This window comes from Xenopus tropicalis, chromosome 6, assembly GCF_000004195.4.
Source record: "Xenopus tropicalis strain Nigerian chromosome 6, UCB_Xtro_10.0, whole genome shotgun sequence".
In the NCBI taxonomy this organism is placed as follows: domain Eukaryota; kingdom Metazoa; phylum Chordata; class Amphibia; order Anura; family Pipidae; genus Xenopus; species Xenopus tropicalis.
In genome coordinates this window covers 85,730,193-85,748,571 of record NC_030682.2, presented here as the reverse complement: position 1 = coordinate 85,748,571, position 18,379 = coordinate 85,730,193, and the positions used below count along the sequence as shown (strand labels likewise).

The 18,379-nt window shown below is 37.5% G+C and overlaps 1 protein-coding gene across 1 annotated transcript in view; it reads left to right on the top strand.

The window, feature by feature from the left end:
* bcl2 (B-cell CLL/lymphoma 2) overlaps positions 1 to 17,633 on the top strand; it is an 89,090-nt gene extending 71,457 nt beyond the window's left edge. The window contains exon 3 of the mRNA XM_002934396.5: positions 16,462 to 17,633. Coding sequence (XP_002934442.1) covers positions 16,462 to 16,596 — 135 coding nt within the window. The 3' untranslated portion in view covers positions 16,597 to 17,633. The remainder of the gene's footprint in view (positions 1 to 16,461) is intronic.
* The last annotated feature ends 746 nt before the right edge of the window (positions 17,634 to 18,379 follow it).

The window sequence follows — 18,379 nt, the reverse complement described above, 5'->3', positions numbered from 1 at the left end:
TATGAATAGGAGAGAGGCCTGAATAAAAAGATAAGTAATAAAAAAATGACAATAGCAATAAAACTGTAGCCTCTCAGAGCAATAGTTTATGGGCTGCTGGGGTCAGTGACCCCCATTTGAAAGCTTGCAAGAGTCAGAAGTAGATGTGATTCATGTGGTATATATATTCACTGATATCCAAAGCTTTTAAGTTAATACTCCTGAGTATTAAATTTCTTCTTTTATCAGTACAGTGTTTTCTACTCTTACTATACTCTTCATACCCTCCCAATATATCTACTTGCAAACTGCATATTACTGAAAAAAGTAATTACTATTATGTTTTTATAAAGAATGAACATATTCAGTGGCACTGTAAATGCAGGAATTAGTCTTTTAATTACATGCAATATAATATAAACATCTAACAAATATCTACACAGTGGTCACTGGTTCTTAGTGGGAATGGATGAGTTATACAAAGAAAAAACTGCTGCTTCTGTTTTATCTGAGTATCTCAATTCAATGTACCAGGAAGCCTCTTCCAGATCTAATTAATATTTGTTATTCATTTCTTGGAAGTGTCATAGGCAGCCGGAATGACATATGTGCTCCATTTAATGATTAGCATTATACAAATATTATTTTTGTTTGATAGTGTTGTCTGAGATTCTTGGAAACATGACTTATATGTACCATAATGCATTTGAATTTTTTTGGAAAAAGAAAAGATATGAAATAAAATGTTATTTTGCATTTATAGGCTCAGTCTGTTAAGCATAGCAACTAGATGTTATTAAGCTTGAGAGGCCTCTGGAGATGAGTAAAGATTAAATTGAAATTCTGGTTTATGGTAATCCATTTATTCATTAGTACTTTGTTTATCAGCTTTGAACTTCCAGCAGACTTTTTCCTAAGCTTACTGTCATCTCTGGCTTTCTAAACAAAGGGGACGTTCCAGAAACTGGAAGACACTCAGTTAAGATGTGCAGCAATCCGCATTTGCACAAATGGCCACTTTGTTTAAAGATTTTTACATGGCAACTTTATCATGATTTAATATGTATTAGATTTGTATGTAATGGGCTCTGTATGGACCACCTGAGTAGTATTGTGCACTGAAGCCATTAGTGGTTTGATATTGATTGCCTCCTGTATGTATACAATTTCACACTGCTATCCGGAGATTCAATTTAAACAGGTCAATTCCCATTGGCCTTAATGAACATCCGATATAAATAGACAACTCAGCTAAGATGCCACAGCAGTTCAAGATACTGTGTAGAAGGGGAGCCAAGCCTGAAAACCAACAGGGTGAAATTTGAGGATGAATATGAATTTACGGTCTTGGATACCTCTAGAACTACAAAAGTGTGGTTCCTATGACCATGTTTTCATGCATTTATTATTCTCTCATGGTCCAAGGGGTGCTTTAACAAATAATGGTCCTAAAAGAGCACCCAGGACCCAAAAAGTCTTAATACCTCTTCAAATAACATAAGGAACTAGATACATATATACCTAGTTGTCTTGAACTATACACTGAGAAATATTTGGGTGTTGGTTTCGATACCTTCTTATACATATATTTATTTAGTACAGAGAGGAATATGTCATTGAAACACTGACTGATGAGCAAATAAGAAAAGATGAATAGAAAGGTAAATCATAAAAAGTAACAGTAGCAATAAAATTGTATACTCAAAGAGCAAAAGTTTTTTGGATTCCAGGGTCAGTGACCCCCATTTGAAAGCTGGAAAAAGGTAGAAGAGTAAGGCAAATAATACAAAAATTATAAAAAAGGAAAATTGAAAAGCTGCTTAGAATTAGCCATTCTATAAAATACTAAAAGTTAGCTTAAATATGAACCACCCCTTTAAGGTCCGGTGCTGTTCTAAGCACTGGGTCTCAGCCTCCTTTCCACCTTTGGATGGTAACCAAATGCACAGACTGAGGCTTAGGCTAATGCCACACGTAGCATATGTAGCATATTTTCAGCTAGCTGAAAACCACTTGCAGAGAATATGCTACATACACTTAAAAATCCTCCTATCTGTGCCTTCACCTTAATGCATTGAATTGCGCTCGGATGCAGGATGCAGGCACTTGTACCCAAACGCAAGACTTTTTGGCGGATATTGTCTACATGTGCCTGCACCGGACGTATTTAATGCATTCGGGTGCAGGCACAGGTAGGAGGAGTGTTAAGCTTATTGGCAAGCCAAGACTACGCTTTGCATATGCTACATGTGGCATTAAGGTATTGGGCCCTTCTGCTACAGCACCAGTGCTCAAGATCCAGCCCAGCTGATCTCATTAATGTAATGAATGCAAAGTATACTCCCTGTATCAGACTGCCATTAGATTATAGAAAAAAAACTGCTCAGTGGTTAAAGGCTAATGCTTGTGTTCTATCTATCCTTATAAATGATTAAATTATGGACAATAAACTTTGATTAATTAAGCTTCATGGTAATTACAAACGGAGTTTGTGTTCCTCAGTTAAAATTAAAATAATGCAGAAGTTTGTGCTAATCGTGTTTCAGTGAGAGCACAGAGCACGCAGGATGCATGGTGGTTAACCAAGAGCTTATTACTCAACTTCCTAAATTTGTGACAGCCTGACCAAAGGACTCAGCCAGAAAAATCTGAATTAAGTGCTCATTTTAGGAAGTGAAGCCCTGGGTCTATCAATGGGGATATTTTTTCTTGCTATGAGTGACGTGTATCTTGCTAGCCAAGACATGCCTGTTCTTCTGCTGATGTTGCAGAATTCTTAGTTTTGTCTCAATTCACTTGTTGTTTGTAATCAAGCACCTGCAGAACTATAGGGACCTGTATCAATAATTGGTAACTGGAAGCACTTCTAATTGCCATCTGTACCATTCTAAATTCTCATGCTTTAACTTTCTGGGTTCTTCCAGCCCTATATTCACCACTTTGTTCAATCACAAAAGCATGTGTATGCACCTCTGGGCATGTACATTGTGTCTGCACTGGAAAAACACTGACAGTAAGTGGCTTGTAGTTTACAATGCAAATACCTTATAATTGAACAGATGCTCACTAATTGTTATCCCTGTTGGCAGTGTTCATACCCAAGTGTGACTTGTAGCATTAGATGTCATGTACACCACCCCTGGAATTATGGGCAAAATGCTGCATTGTGGGTAATAAAACATGGCAACATTTCCGAAATTGCACTTTGCACACTACACTTAAATGAGCCCTTGTATATCTCTTTTATTTTGAGGCAAATGCTCTGATGAGTCTGGAAAAGGCTGAATGATGAAAGCAAATCTCTGACTGATTTCTATATAAATTACTGCACTGAGACCCAGTTTAATTAATGAGCACTTGTGTTTTTATAAAAGCGCAACCCAAGCATGTCTTTCCCTTTAAACAGATGATGAAGCTGCTCTCTAATTTTTTTTAATCATTTTTAATAAGGTTACATTGACTGTGGAAAGGTTATAGTCCTTATTTGTAGTGTGCAGAGGGCACAGTATCTCAGAGGAGGCATGACTGAATCCACGTGCTTCTCAGCTGACCTGGCCAAGCTACACATAACTCACTTAGGCTGGTTACAGTACTACTCTGAGCAGGTTCCCATCACAAGGGACCTGCCCCTGGTGCTTTCAGGTGAAAGTGTATTATCGTGTGTTATGAGTCTCTAACCTACTAGGTCAATCTGATTACTTGTCAGCTACCAGAGGTAGCAGTAGTCCAAAGTTTTTTGGTTTTTTTTCTTAATATAGAGCATGCATTTTCACTTCATGTTTTCATATCTGCTATTTCTGTGAATGAGCTGCCAGGATTTGCTTTTATACTAATCTCAAATATTACAATCATTCAGTCCTTATACAACTGTGGATTAAGGTCAGATCATAAAAATGTATTTGCCATGTTGACCTGTTTTGCTAGATTAAGCTATGTAAGTAGATTTCCATGAATCTTTTTTTTTTTTTTTTTTTTTTTTAATATTTGTTTGAAAGGCTTAATTGCAAGAGTGTGTTAATCTATAAATGCCTTCTGTGTTAAACCCTCTTAATAAAAGCCCCCAGGATGCAGTGTCTTTATTTAAAATCAGTGGCAGCTAGTAACACAAAGGCAGATTAAGAAGCCTTCAAAGACTATAACAAACAGGATATATTTATAAAGCTGTGAAAAACTATAGAGTTAGAATCCAAGTTACTGTAGAGTTAGAATTCAATTTACCTCACTACTTTAACACTATGACAGACCAATAGAAAAAATCACACCATATGTGTGTTTGCATCTGCAAGGGAGTTGTAGTTATACACTAGATAGAGTAACAAAGGTTATCAGTACTTGTCATGTAGTAAGATTGTGTACAATGCTACTTCCCAAGAAATGTAACAGTTACCTTCCTGCTATAACAGCTTGTATCCTTTTGTATAGAGCATTAGCAAGGTTGGGCACTGAGGCCTGATCTCAACAGATCAATTGTGTACAGACTTAATTAATTTATGGGGTCATTATTATTCTGAAACAGGAAATGGCTTTGCACAAACTGTTGCCACAATGTAGGAAGCACAGATATATTAAGAATTATATTTTATACTCTAGCATTAAGGTTTGATTGCATTGCAACTTGTCCAAACATTGAACACAGCTCCAGATTATTATCTCCCACCAACCTTTATGGTCAGAATTATACATTTAGACATGTAGGGGATGTCCTGGCCATAATTCATCACTCATATTTACAATACTCTGACCAACACTTAGGGGCACATTTACTAACCCATGAACGGGCCGAATGCGTCCGATTGCGTTTTTTTACGTAATGATCGGTCGCGATTTTTTCGTAGCGTTAAAACTTGCGCGCAAGTGTTAACGCTACAAAAAATCGCGACTTTGCGCAACTTTCGTAATGGCTACGAAAAACTCGCGTTTTTTCACAAAAATCGTAAAGACGCCGAAAAAATCGCAAAAAATACGAAAAAATCGCAAAATGTTCGTTTCCAATCGGAATTTTTCCAATTCGGTTTCGAAATCGTGTCTTAGTAAATCAGCCCCTTAGCATTGTGCATGGTGATGTTTGGCTTGTTTGCAGCTGCTTGCCCATTGTAACTCATGTTGTTAAGTTCCCGAATAGTATTGTGCTTTAAGCTGATTTGTATGCACTACATACAGTATATCAGCACTGAGTGGTCTTTTCTTGTGAGTGTCTGTGGCCTACCACTTTGCAACTGAACCATCGTTAATTTTAGGCATTTTCTCTTCACAATAATCTCACCTACAGTTGGTCAAAGCAGCTCAGATATTTGACATACTGGCATGCTATGAAGGTGGCACGCATTAAGGGGCTCATTTACTAACCACTGATTTTTAATTTTAAACTCAATACAAATTTTTTTTACAAAAGTTGCAGAGAAAATCACTGCGACTTTTCCAAGATTTACTATGCATCTAAATGGCTAAAAATCTGAATTCAACAATTCGCCAGATTAAACTTGCCGAGTTCATGTAGAAGTCAGTGGCAGAGGTCCCTTTGCTTGAAGTTTTTTATTTTGACTCGAAACTGTAGAGATTTTGTGGTGTTTGTGATGTTTTGTGATGTGTGATGCCACACATAGCGTATTCCACTTGCCAAGAATCTGCCACTACCCTTGAAAAAACTTCTACCTGTGCCTGCATGTGGAAGCATTCATTCAAGACTTTGCACCTGGGTGGACTCAGTGCTTCCGGCTGCAGGCTCAGGTAGGAGTTTTTTAAAGTAAAGCAGTGGATTCTCAGCAAGCATTTTTCAGCTTGCCGAGAAAACGCTACGCATGGCATCAGCCTAAACCTGACTGTTTTGCCAACCTGACTGTCCCTTCTCAGCCTGTATATAGCTTCTAATGCTAATGGACTCCTGCTGCACAAATATGGCAGCCCCCTCATAGAGGAACATGGGTAAACTGATAGGTAATGTAAAAAAGGAAAATACTTTAATTGCAAAATTATAAAGCACATGCAAGAACAATGTTATGATAGTTGTAAAACAAGGTTTAATTTCTGTTGCCAGTATCTATTTAATTGCAAACATGTGGCAGCAATGGGTTTGGCTTATATAGTCAATAACACTCATTGGAAGAAATGTTTTTGGTTTAGGTACCCATAGGGTTAACAATCTCTATGGCCTTGTCACCTACAACTTCCTAGTTTGCTTTTACTATGCAGACTTAAATGTTATGACTTTTCCTATCTGTATATGTGCATTTATTGGCCCTTAGATAGGATGACCACTTCCTGCACACTGTAATATAGCATCAGGCAGGGGATGGGCACTTCCTCTTTGGCCTTCCTCTTTCCAACAGAAGGTTGTGTACCAGGGAGCCTGGACCAACTAAGTCCAGAAGCATTGAGCATTATAGGAAAGCTATAGCTCTATTAATAAATGTCGGGGAGCAGGGATACTTTGAGTGAGGGTAAGACAGTGTGCAGGTTATCTATTTGTGAGAGCACGTTCTAGAAGGGTGAGTTAAGTCAGGATTATATAAAAAGAGCAGTTGTATGCTCCAACCAGGAGAAATTAGTGGGATTAGTTCTCCCAAGGCTCTGCTGCCTTAGTGAAGGGACCGCAGTAGCGACAAGGAATTCAGGTATAGCTCTGCTCCCTGATTCAAGTCGGCTGTAGGGATCTGGCCAGTTAAGGTGGGAACCCTTGGGACTTCAGTCTACTTTACCACATTGTTCTCCACAGTGGTGCTACAACAATCTGTCTTTATTTTGACTGCTCCTGATATTCTGCTATTATACCCCATTAATGTGAGTATTTAACCTGCATATATTTTATTTTGGACAAATAAATCAAGTTTCAGTTATTTGCTAAGTACCTCTGACATCTTATCCGTATTACTACTACCTTTGGCATTGGAGAGTTGTAGTTAAGCAACATCTCTCAAGTGCATTCTTCCCCTTTGCAAAGGCCTATCCTATCACGTGTACCTGTGCTCTGTACCATCTAGCTGGACACTGCCTGAATATCAGCCAAATTAGGGTTACACATGTTTATTTGTTTAAGAAGTAATTGAAATTACAGTTTCAAAACAGTACATAATAAGTTACACTTTAGAAAAGATCACATTATAACCTAGCTTTGCAACCTTTTTCCTTTACAACACTGCTGCGCTGTTTCTCAAGGTTATGCTTGTGCCTTATTTTGATACCAGTTTGTTGAGATCCCTGGGCACTGCAGAAAACAATTGTTGCTGTCAAGTGTATTTAAAGGAGAAGGAAAGGCTAAGTCACTTGGGGGTGCCAAAATGTTAGGCACCCCCAAGTGACTTAAATCGCTTACCTTTTACCCCTGGCTGGTGTCCCTGTTAGGAGAGAACAGCACCAGCCCGGGGTAACTGCGATCGCTTCCTTATTCCTGTTTCTCGCACTTCCCAGGGGATTCGGTGGCAGAAGAAAGAGGAAGGAGGAAGCGCTCGCCGCAGCTACCCCAGGCTGGTGTTGTTTTCTCTTAACAGGGGCACCAACCCGGGTGAAAAGGTAGGCGATTAAAGTCACTTGGGGGTGGCTAACATTTTGGCACCCCCAAGTGACTTAGCCTTTCCTTCTCCTTTAAAGTAGAAGGATATCCTTATAGCTGAAAAGCTTCACACAATCAAAGCTGCAATAGCTCAAACAAATCTAACTAAATGTCTTCAAAATTTCAAGGCATACAATATGCTAAAGATAATATGGATCCATATCAATTATGTAATAACAACAACCTAGTTTCTGCTCAAACAGCCAATTCCTATCCATTATGTAATCAAATGCTTGCCAAGGCCAGGTAACCAGTAAGTGCTGCCTGCTGGCTGGTTGCTATGGTTTACTGCACCTGTGCAAAGTAGTAAAATGTGAAGTTATTCACTCAGAAAACACATTATGAAGTTATTGGTCAGTCGAAGTCCAAATCTTTTATTTCTCTACTACACTGTGGCCTACAGGGCAGGATTCCAGCTAAAGGGTGTAGGTATAAATGAAAATGCTATTATATTTTAAAATACAGTGTTTTGCTACTCAATATTATTTCAGCTGCAGCTATTGGAACCAGACCACCTGTGTTATGCTTTATTCTGTACCCTGCATTATGTTTGTTCACAATTGGTGATGAAATAAAGGGAGATATGTGAGTCCATTTTGGGTCTGTTGGCATAGAACAGCTCCATGATGTAACCCATGATACACTGGCACAGAGCATTCAGATACCCTCAGTACTAACCGAATATAAATTAGACATTTAGTTCAGAAGCACCAAACCCTTCCAAGATTGTCCCTGTGAATTAATATTTCATTTGGCTGCTAAGTTTCAAAGGTTGAAGAAATTTACAAATACACAATAAGTTATACCTAACAACATGCACTTGCCATGCCTCCAGTTCACTAGTGAAGAAATGATAAGGAAGTTAAAAATGTTCCAGTCATTTATTTTCCATGCTTGCTATTCTCTATGTTCTATCTGCAGGAGGGTTTTATGTTAGAAAGTGAAAGTTTTTAGTAGGTGTGATTTGCAGTTTTACTGCTGCTCAGGTTGCACAGAAATAGCAAGTTATGAGTATTAGTCATCTTTTGATAAGGAAAGAATAATACGGTTATTTTCAGGGACAACTAATATTTACTAGATATTATGCTAGTCCATGATTACCTCATTATTACTGGAACCTAACATTTTACTTATTACTAAACATTTCCCAGCACCTTCAACTACAGTTTTGGGCTGAAGCCACAGAGGATTTTTCACCTTTCTTTGACCCTTAAATCTATTAACACACAGGTTGCTAAATGATATGAAAAATTATTGTTAGGCCACTCCCACTTTGGCACTTCCTTTAGTTATAATTACCCAGACATGCCAGTATAATCACTACAGAAAATAAATAAAAAGCTTATTAAGCTCATGCCAATATAATCATTACATAACGTGTATGAGTATATTAACCCAGGAATACCAGTATAATTACTACAGAAAATGGTTAATTGGCATATTAATCCCAGACATGCCAGTAGGTTTACAGCAGAAATGGCAAAAAAGTTGGTTGTGCGAGCAGGTTGTGGGGTAAATTTTGCTTCTGAGCTCTGCTTGAGCAAATAGTGCTTATTTTTGTGAAATGGTGGTTAAGTAAATTTTAGGTGTTATACTGTATCTAAAGGCTACATCTAGTTACAGTACATAGGCACTGAGGGCAGGGCCAAACCCAGTATTGCAGCATTAAAGCGGACCTGTCACCCTAAGAAATAAGTCCAAATTATTTTCTATATTGTTAGTTCAGCAAAATAAACTTTACTTACTCTATATAAATAATATAAATCTTGTTTCCTTCCGTCTTGGAATTACTCAATCAAAGCAAGCAGGCAGGTGCCATTTTGTGGACACTGTTATTAAGGCAAGCTTTGTATTATGCCAAAATCTTGTTTATGTGACTGACTGGGGGACCTGATCCCCAGGCCCATGCACTGGCTACACAGTTAGATGAGGAGGAGGGAGGGGAGAAGTGAGATGTGCAGTGACATCTAGGAAGTGCTGAACGGAAAGCAAGTTACTGTCTGCCCCGCCTCTATGCCTAAGGCATAGAGGTGGGGCAAGCAATATATGATTGACAGCTGGGATTTTGAAATGCCTTTATAATGGGTTTGGATGTGTTAATATAAAAATGAATTTGGGTTTCATGTTTAATTTGAACAGGACTTTTATTATACAGATTTTCATGTCTGGGTGACAGGTCCACTTTAAGAATCCACTGGGATATACTTTGCATGCTGGACAGGCAGAGTGACTTTCCTATAAATTGTAAATACTTGAGTACATTCTCACTGGAGAAAACATTGATTTGTTTCTGTGTGCATTGAAAGAACTGGAGTCCAACTCTCAGCGCAAAGACTTTTCATGACAAAAATATTAGTATAATTGTATGTGGCACTGGATAATCCCATATGAAACACTGCCATTTTAAGTACTAATGTCCATCCCTCTGACTCACACACAAACCAAGGGCACTCATACATATTAGGTTCTATCAGGCAAAGAATAGATGGAGCTGTGCCTTTTCTCCCTACACTTCCTCCTTAGTTAACCTGCACTATTCCTGCAAAGTATTCAGTGAGTGACACAGAACATTATAAAATGGTGGCTCATGGTAAAATTGGAAAAAGCTAGACATATATTGTAAATTTGATAATATTCTTTAATAGTTACATACATGTTTTGATACAACATATAAAAGTTCATATGCCTACAATGCTTATCATATGTATAAAATGAAGAAAACAAAGCCACCACTATATACCTAAAATGCTTATAATATGTGTAAAATGAAGAAAACTGAAGCCACCAATAAATGCCAGATGGCTAAAAATTCTTACTTAAGGTGGGTCTGCTGAATTCTGCTCATATCAATTACTACAATACATTTCAGTCCAAGCTAAAAGAATTCCTATTCTGTAGTGGAATCCTCACTATGCTACAGTCAGCACATTCTTACTCCCAAGGATATCCTGTCCAGTGACAGTGGAGGAAGTAATGATTCTTCCTAGCCGCTGAATTACTCAGGTATCGAAAGGAAGCCCTTACTTCCTCAAGCAAGCCCTGCCTACCACCCACATACGACTTTCAGAAGAACAGGAAGACCCATTTCCCCTTTTTATTACAATCAATGAAAACTTTTTTTGCATTTAACCATTTATACCACTACATATACATACTGCTTTTACTACAGTAGATTAACTCTTCTTAAGGACTGGACTTTTTCATTTATAATGCAAAAAAACACGTCTCTAATATATATTATTAAACCAATAATTCTGCAACCTTACCCCAGTTGCAGTCACAGCTAGAGTAAATGTGTTATTGGATTCTGGTTGATCTGCCTAAATGTTTCTGTTTACAGGGTGGGTCACAAAATGTACTCATATTATGGTGTAGCTAGTGGGATTCTAATCTCTTATGCTTGGAATTTCAATTTATATGAAATATGGTCCATCTGTAACATGCCATGAATGAATTATCTAATTAGGGTGAACTTTCTATTTAATCATTGCAATTGTAGATGCTTCCTGTGAGTTTTTGTTTTTGCTTAAAGTTGCAAAATAGTGTTGCTGGTGGTTTGGGATTTTTGCTTGCAAAGCCCCTACATCCCACACAAAAGGATCAGCTAGCAAAAATGTTAGGGCTAATAATCATTTATCTCCTTTTCTATGCTTCCTCTGGATCAACTTGCCTCTGTGCCACCCACACCTCATGGATACAGTAGTGTCAAACGAAAGCAGCATTGTATTCATGAGGTGACCACAGGGCTCTGAAGTGGAGTTCAGAAGCCTGCAGCAATTTGACAGCACCAGAAAGCAGTAAACAAAGTACAACAAAATGGCTGGTTTTGCCTTTAGTTGAAAAACACCTATTGTCTCCCAGTGTATTCAGTTGCTTCTTTTTCCATATTCTTTCTTTCCTTTCTCGTTTTTATGTTCTTTACTTTGTACCAAGATGGATGTTATTTTTCTACAACTTCTTATTTATTACAAATGTGAGATCTACGTGTATTTGTTTAAGAACTGCTTTGTGCCTAAGATAAATAATAGGAGTCTGTTCAAACAAGATTCGGAAGTTGGCCTTATCAGGCTGTCTGAGAAAGTAAAAGTAAGTGAAAAGTGGCGGAGCAAGAGAAAACAAGACTGTAGGGTGATGTTGCCAGCAATTCCCACAGCAGATAAAATAGGCCTAACTAGGGTCATAATACAGGGTTGTTTTCTGTGATATTTTTATTTCAGAATCAAATAGGGTTTGTTTTATTGAGACATTAATTCTTAAGAAAAATATTAAACAAAAATGTGTTGTACCATCCTTTCTTCTTTTTTAACTACCCAAAAACATCCTATTCTCTGGGCTTTGTCTTTACGTTGTGCTGCTGCCCATTATATTAACTTAAAGTCACAGTATGCACCTAAAAACATCTTATTACAATTAATAGGACTTGAAATTGCATTCTGCCTATTGGTTACATTTAAAGAAATCTATATTTTCCCATTTTTTTGGCATTATAAAGCTAATTTGAACTGACCTTCCCCTCTTTTATAAACAGAGTAATTTTGTTCAGAGCTCCCTATCTGTCTTTGAACAAACCAACCCCTCTCTTATCTAAGAAGCAGCCTTTGAGTAACTCATTATCAGGAACTTCTCAGTGGCCAGGTAATTATTTTTATTAGCTCCATTAAAATTCTGTGGGATCAGGAAGTGAAAGGAAGTACTACTTGCAGTGAAACTGGATTCTTATTATTATTTAGTGCTATAAATATTTCCTCATTAAAAAATTAGACTACTATACATAAGCTCATGTTAAAAGAGCATGTATATTGTCCCTATAAGGAACCTGGCAGAATTGTTTGATATCGCTGAAGTGCACCAACTCTGCTTGTTTCCTAATAGGGGGTCAATCCTTTGCCCGTGGTAGAAAAATAAGGCCACCAGAACTAGTGTAAAAGCTAAATAAAATCATATATATTTTAAAATATTTTTTATTAAATAGTTACTATTACTAAATCCATCAGCTTTTCAGTTCATGGGTACTGTTTGAAATATTGAAGGATACCTTACCCAGAGGATCCAATGATGCAGGGGCGGGCCAAACCTTCCCTGGGGGGGTCATTACCCCCACCATGTAATGACAAGGGGGAGCAGACTAGGGGTAGGCAGGAAAAGGCCCTATTGTTGTGCCCTAGGCAAGTGCCTCTTCTGCCTACCCCTAGTTCAATGAACTATTTGTCTATTTAGTTGACTGCAGAATTTGACGCAGTGTACTTTTTATTCAGTGGTAGTGTATTCTGAACATTACATCTGGTTGTGTTGTACCAAACTGTCAGGCCAACTTTACCTGTGTGTTGCAAAGCTGCTGTGGCTTCCAGATTAGTTGCTTCTCATACACACTAGCAGTTGCTTGTTCTTGCTTCTACTCTTTAATGTAATGTAAAAACATATGTAACAGTAATGCTTGACATAATTGTAATTTGGTTGCTGAGCATGATAACAAGTTAGGCCTTGTAGAAAAAGCTAAGAACGACCTAGCTACCTTTTACCTCTTCCCATAGAGGTGCAAGGTGTATAGGAAATACTTTGCCTGTAGCTTATAGACAGTTACATGAAGGAGACCAGTTTATTATAAAACAATGATGTCATACAGAGAGTTTACAGACATGTTGGGAATTCTGGGCCATAAAACTCTTTTGGATGGCCAATTGGACATCTCTATATTACTTTATTATTTTTGTGACCCTATACACTGTGCTAAGCAAGAGACCAATGTAAGTAAAGAAATATTTGCAGACTAGTACAACTTTTAACAATGCATATGAGGCCATAATATTAGTATTAGTCTGAACATCAATGATTAGTATATTTACTAACTGAAATACATATGATTGATATGTGTATGTATATTTATATGGTAGCTTAGACTCACACTTCCTTTTATTAATTGTAAAAAAAAATCAATACAAAGCTTTATTGCATTGAATGTTTTGGTTCCCCTTGGGACCTTTCGCAAGGATCGTGTTTGTGTTTATTAAATTCCTCCTAGTCCTAGCACTACTTCATTAGACTCCTGCTGAGCAGGATAACATACAGTGCTAGCTCGACTGCCGAACAACAGCACATGCCATTTTTAATAACTTAAGCTCTTCCAAATTATGAATATGTATTCAATATATATTTTAGAAAATTGCAAAATGATCTGTGATATAGAGAATGTTTTATTTCGCTTTGCCTCAAATGAACTTGTATAATTTGTATTTGACTTGGTCTTTCTGTTCTGCAGTGTAGTGATTTGCATAGTTTTATTGAATTAATAAAACAATTTCGATTTTGAGAATGCACTACAAAACACACGTGGGAGGCATGATAAGAGGGATATTGTTTCAACAGGGTCATTAATCATGTGTGACTCATTAAAATCATTAATATTTTTAATTACTGACATCATGAAATTGTCCATTTGTGAATCATTAAAGTCATATGTCTCCAGCAGTGCTCAAAGCTACTTTTTTTTTTCTTTAAAGAATTAGAAAGCCCTTAATAGCATAAGTCTTTTTGGAATGAAACCCTCCAGGAAACCCAAAAGGTTTTACTTCATTAATAAATTACTTTTCAAACAAATTTTAAAGGGCCACAATTCTTTATTTATTTATTTATTTTCACCCTTGTGGCAAGGGTGAAAATGTATGTGTTTTTGATCGTTTTATTTCTCCTATCTGCTATAAAGATGTTACCTTTACCCCCTTGTCTTTGTAATCTTACAAACTCGAACACCCTAGTGACTTTACCTTTCTTCTTTAAATACCATGGAAGAACATCCTCTGCCTGGTCATCTTAAACTTAGCAACAATTTGTCACTGGAATCTTGCAATAGCAGTTTATTCCCAATAGGGTTGCCACCTTTTCTAGATAAAATATAATATATAAATAATATAAGAAAATAAAATTCATTTGGGTTTGTTAGCACAATTCTCATACAGTATAATGATTTTTTGGCCTACAGCCTGAAAGCTTATAAAGGTCTTACACTCCCTCTACTGGTAGCTATTCAAAGGAAAAACCTACAAATATCAGTAATGTAATGACACTGTTGCACATTTATCACTCAGACTTCAAATAAAGGAAGCTTTATTTGAGCGGATTATGTGGTAACGCAGGTAAGTAATGCATAGCAACAAATCAGCAGATAATGTTTGTTGATCTAGTACTGACCTGTTAATGAAAGCAAGCATCTGATTGGTTGCTATGTGTTGCTGTACTGAGTAACAAATTGCTCATCTTACAACAAAGGCATGGGTCTTTAAACCTTTATGCACTGGCAAACATAAAATATACAGCACTGATATATTTATTCTATTGTGCTGGCCCTGTAGATTTAAGGGGTTATTTATCAAGCGCAACACAGGGTGCAAAGTGCAAAAGATACTCTTTTTATCTGCACTGGAAAAAAAATTGGCACATGTCTCTGCACCTTCACAGAGACCCGCATTTCACCAACAAATAAAGGCCTGTTTTCGTCCACCAGTGGTGTATTCATGAAGGGCAGGTGATGGAGGCATGTCGCTTAGTGATTTGTCAATCCACACTCACCAACACACCCTGGCCTTTCCACTCTGTTCCGCCTGGTGCACAGTATTTAGAGAGACTTCAGCACTCTCCACCACGTTCCAAATAGCACAAAAATACCGGCACAACAGGACTTGTTTAAGCGGGATAAATGCTTCTGATTTTTAATATGGTTTGCTACTATTAAAAATCAGCAGGGTTTATCCCGCTTAAACAAGTCCTGTTGTGCCTGTATTTTTGTGCTATCTGGAAAATGCAGATCTGTTAACCAACAGGGTATATTGATGAAGTCCTGTATTTTTTAGGTCTGAATTCTTCTTCACACTAAAGGATAATTTGAAATAAGGTCTTAAAAAGGCCTGGAATGGATCATTATCTCCCTTTTGACATAGGGTTGATTTACAACTATGCAAATGACTCGCTTGGTGTTTTCAGGTTGCCTTTTCATATATACCTGCCTTGCATTTTTTCTAGCAACATGAATAGATAAAAAGGCAACTTCTCTCCATTGCATTTTAACTATACTTCATGTGACTTTCTTTCCTTAGTTTATGCATTTTAGTGCTTCAATACCATTGCATATATAATATTCATAATATATAATATTCATATATAATTAATGGATACATCAGGTCTGGACTGGGAGTCAAGAGAGGCCCAAACAGCCCCTACCAGCCAGCTAAATAGTGACTGTCTAGGCATATTACAGCAGCTCCTCTGGCATTTGTCAGAACCAACAGATTGCCACTCTGGGGGGGGGGATACACCATAGTTGAACAATGGAATCTGTATGTTTTAATTAGTATAATAGGATTGCATTTCTATGTTACAGGAAATTTGTGTTAATGTTAGGGAAGCATGGGAGAATCAGGAGGGGTCATTTACAAAAGAAGGTAAGGGTGAAAAGTGCAAAAAATAGGTGCAATCTGCCATGTTTTTCACCCTTTGCACCCTGTCCTTTGATGTGCACGCACAGGTGCAGGTCTTTGTGCAGCAGAATGGAATGCAAGGACCTGCGGCTTCCTTCCTTATGGGGCTAGGGGAGGCAATAGAGGCATGGTCCTGTCCTCACTGCCTGCATACAGGGCTGCTTTGAACCTACCAGCTTTATATCTTGCACTGGATTTTGTAATCCAGTAATGCCCCAGATGCAAGTGATGAGTAAATAAGCACTAAGGGAGTAGTGCCCCTTAGTGCTCAAGCATTTGTATTTAGGGCTTTTGTAAGTGAGCCCTAAGAAAGGTATATTGCTTCCCAGCCCAACAAAAACGTATGTGTGGCTTTAACAGAGGTAATGGCAGAATGGCAAACATTGTAATGTTCAAAGCCTGATTATCCATTAGTTTAAGGGAAAGGTTAGTGTTTAAAGTTTTCTAAAACTGTCACTTTTTTTCTAGGATGCTTTTGTGGAGCTGTACAACAGCAATATCCGGCCACCATTTGACCCCAGCTGGTTATCCATCAAGACAATATTAAGCCTTGCTGTGGTTGGAGCCTGCATCACAATAGGGGCATATCTTGGTCACAAGTGAAGATCGCACATGATTTGGAACAGTAATATCCAGACTTAGAAGAATTGGACACTTTGATGTGTAAAACTAGTGGACCAATTGTTAAATCAGCTATAACTGCCAAAGGAGGTTTCACTTTATTTTCTGTAGAAATATTTTCTTTTTATAGAGGTTTTATTTATTAAAGTTCTTTGCATTTCAAGCTAAGCCTCACCATCCGACAATTTACATGCAGTGTCTACAGTCTCTTCTTACTTGGTTCACAAATCCATTTGCAGACACTATCAGACCCTTGGAGTGTTTAATTAATGTAGCAGATGTTTAATACTTACCAGGGGATTACTAACCCAACCTTCATTTACAGAATTTAACTTTCATTTAGACTCTTCATGTGTCTTAATTCCAGAAATATTTGCTGTTAATATAATCAAGGCAAAAACTAACATAGCCTCTGGTGCCTCCTAGAGATGAGGAGCAATATCATTGCCATCTAATGACTGTGAGTTGTACATACACTTACTGGTTCACTGCAGCTGGGTAGAGTTCATTTCATCATGACCAACAAAATGAAAATCAGTTGGTAAATGATGTTTTAATGCTCTAATATGAACCCAAGATCACTAAATATAGCTGATATGGAATGTTGTTATATTGGTACAGGTGAAAGTATGTATGGTAGGAAACCAAATGAAATTCTTTCTTCTCTTTGAATCACGAGGAAATGTTAAGTCAAACATCTTAATGTATTATGTTCAGCTCTTTTAAAGGCTGAAGTAACTATACCTATAGACAACCTTTTGCTGAATTGCCTAGCCCTAAAAAAGGGGGAGGCTGTCTGGGCCAGATGCATCGATAAAATCTTTTCCATCTCTATATAGGAGGTTGCTTTTATTCTTATTAGGCTAGCATTTTCAGTTTGCTTCTTTTAGATGACCAATATCAATAACTGGAACAGAGAACTCTGAAGTCTGTACTGATGTGGCCCAGTAATGTTTGTGACTATTGCTTTATGTATAGATCATCAAATAAAATTACTGGAACACAGTATGTTAAATATACAGCAGTCCCTAATTTTTTATATAGGTGATATTTAAATATGAGACCCCTTGTGCCTTTGTATGTTTATCTTATTTGGCAATGGGGCTAATTTAATAACAAAGAAGCTGGCCATACATTGATTCAGCCTCTACAGAGTCGGCAACTTATTGGTCTGTGTATGGGCCCTTCCTGATGTCCTGCCCAACCAATATCTAAATGTGTTTGCCTAGCATGGGAAGAGGAAAGCAAATCATTTACGTTGGTAACTGCTGGTGCAATTTGGAATCTTTGTTAGTAATTTAGCCTCCAGGTTTTAGATGTCCAAATGCCATTGATATTTACAGATAAAATGGAACCCGGAAGACAAAATATTACACATTAAATGCCCAATACACAAATTGTTGTGCTATAGAAACACTAATGGTAAAACAGAGAGATAGCCTATTTAAACAGGTGGGTTTTTTGGAAATGGTGATCTGTTTAACAGGTTTCTGTATAACAGATATCTTCCTGTATTTAATGGCCCACTAAATAAAGCATACAAGTTGATCAACTATGTATTTTTGGCAAATATATGTAAATAGATCTGTCAAAACCCATGCTGTATATGCACATAAGCTTAATGCAAGACATTGTCATCTCTAAATGTGCTATAAATCAGGCCATGATGTCCCCTTCAGTAAAAGAAAATTCAGGTTAAATGAAACTATTAAAAACTGCCTCCCATCGCAGTCTAAACTAAACTGTGTAACCATTGCATGTGTGT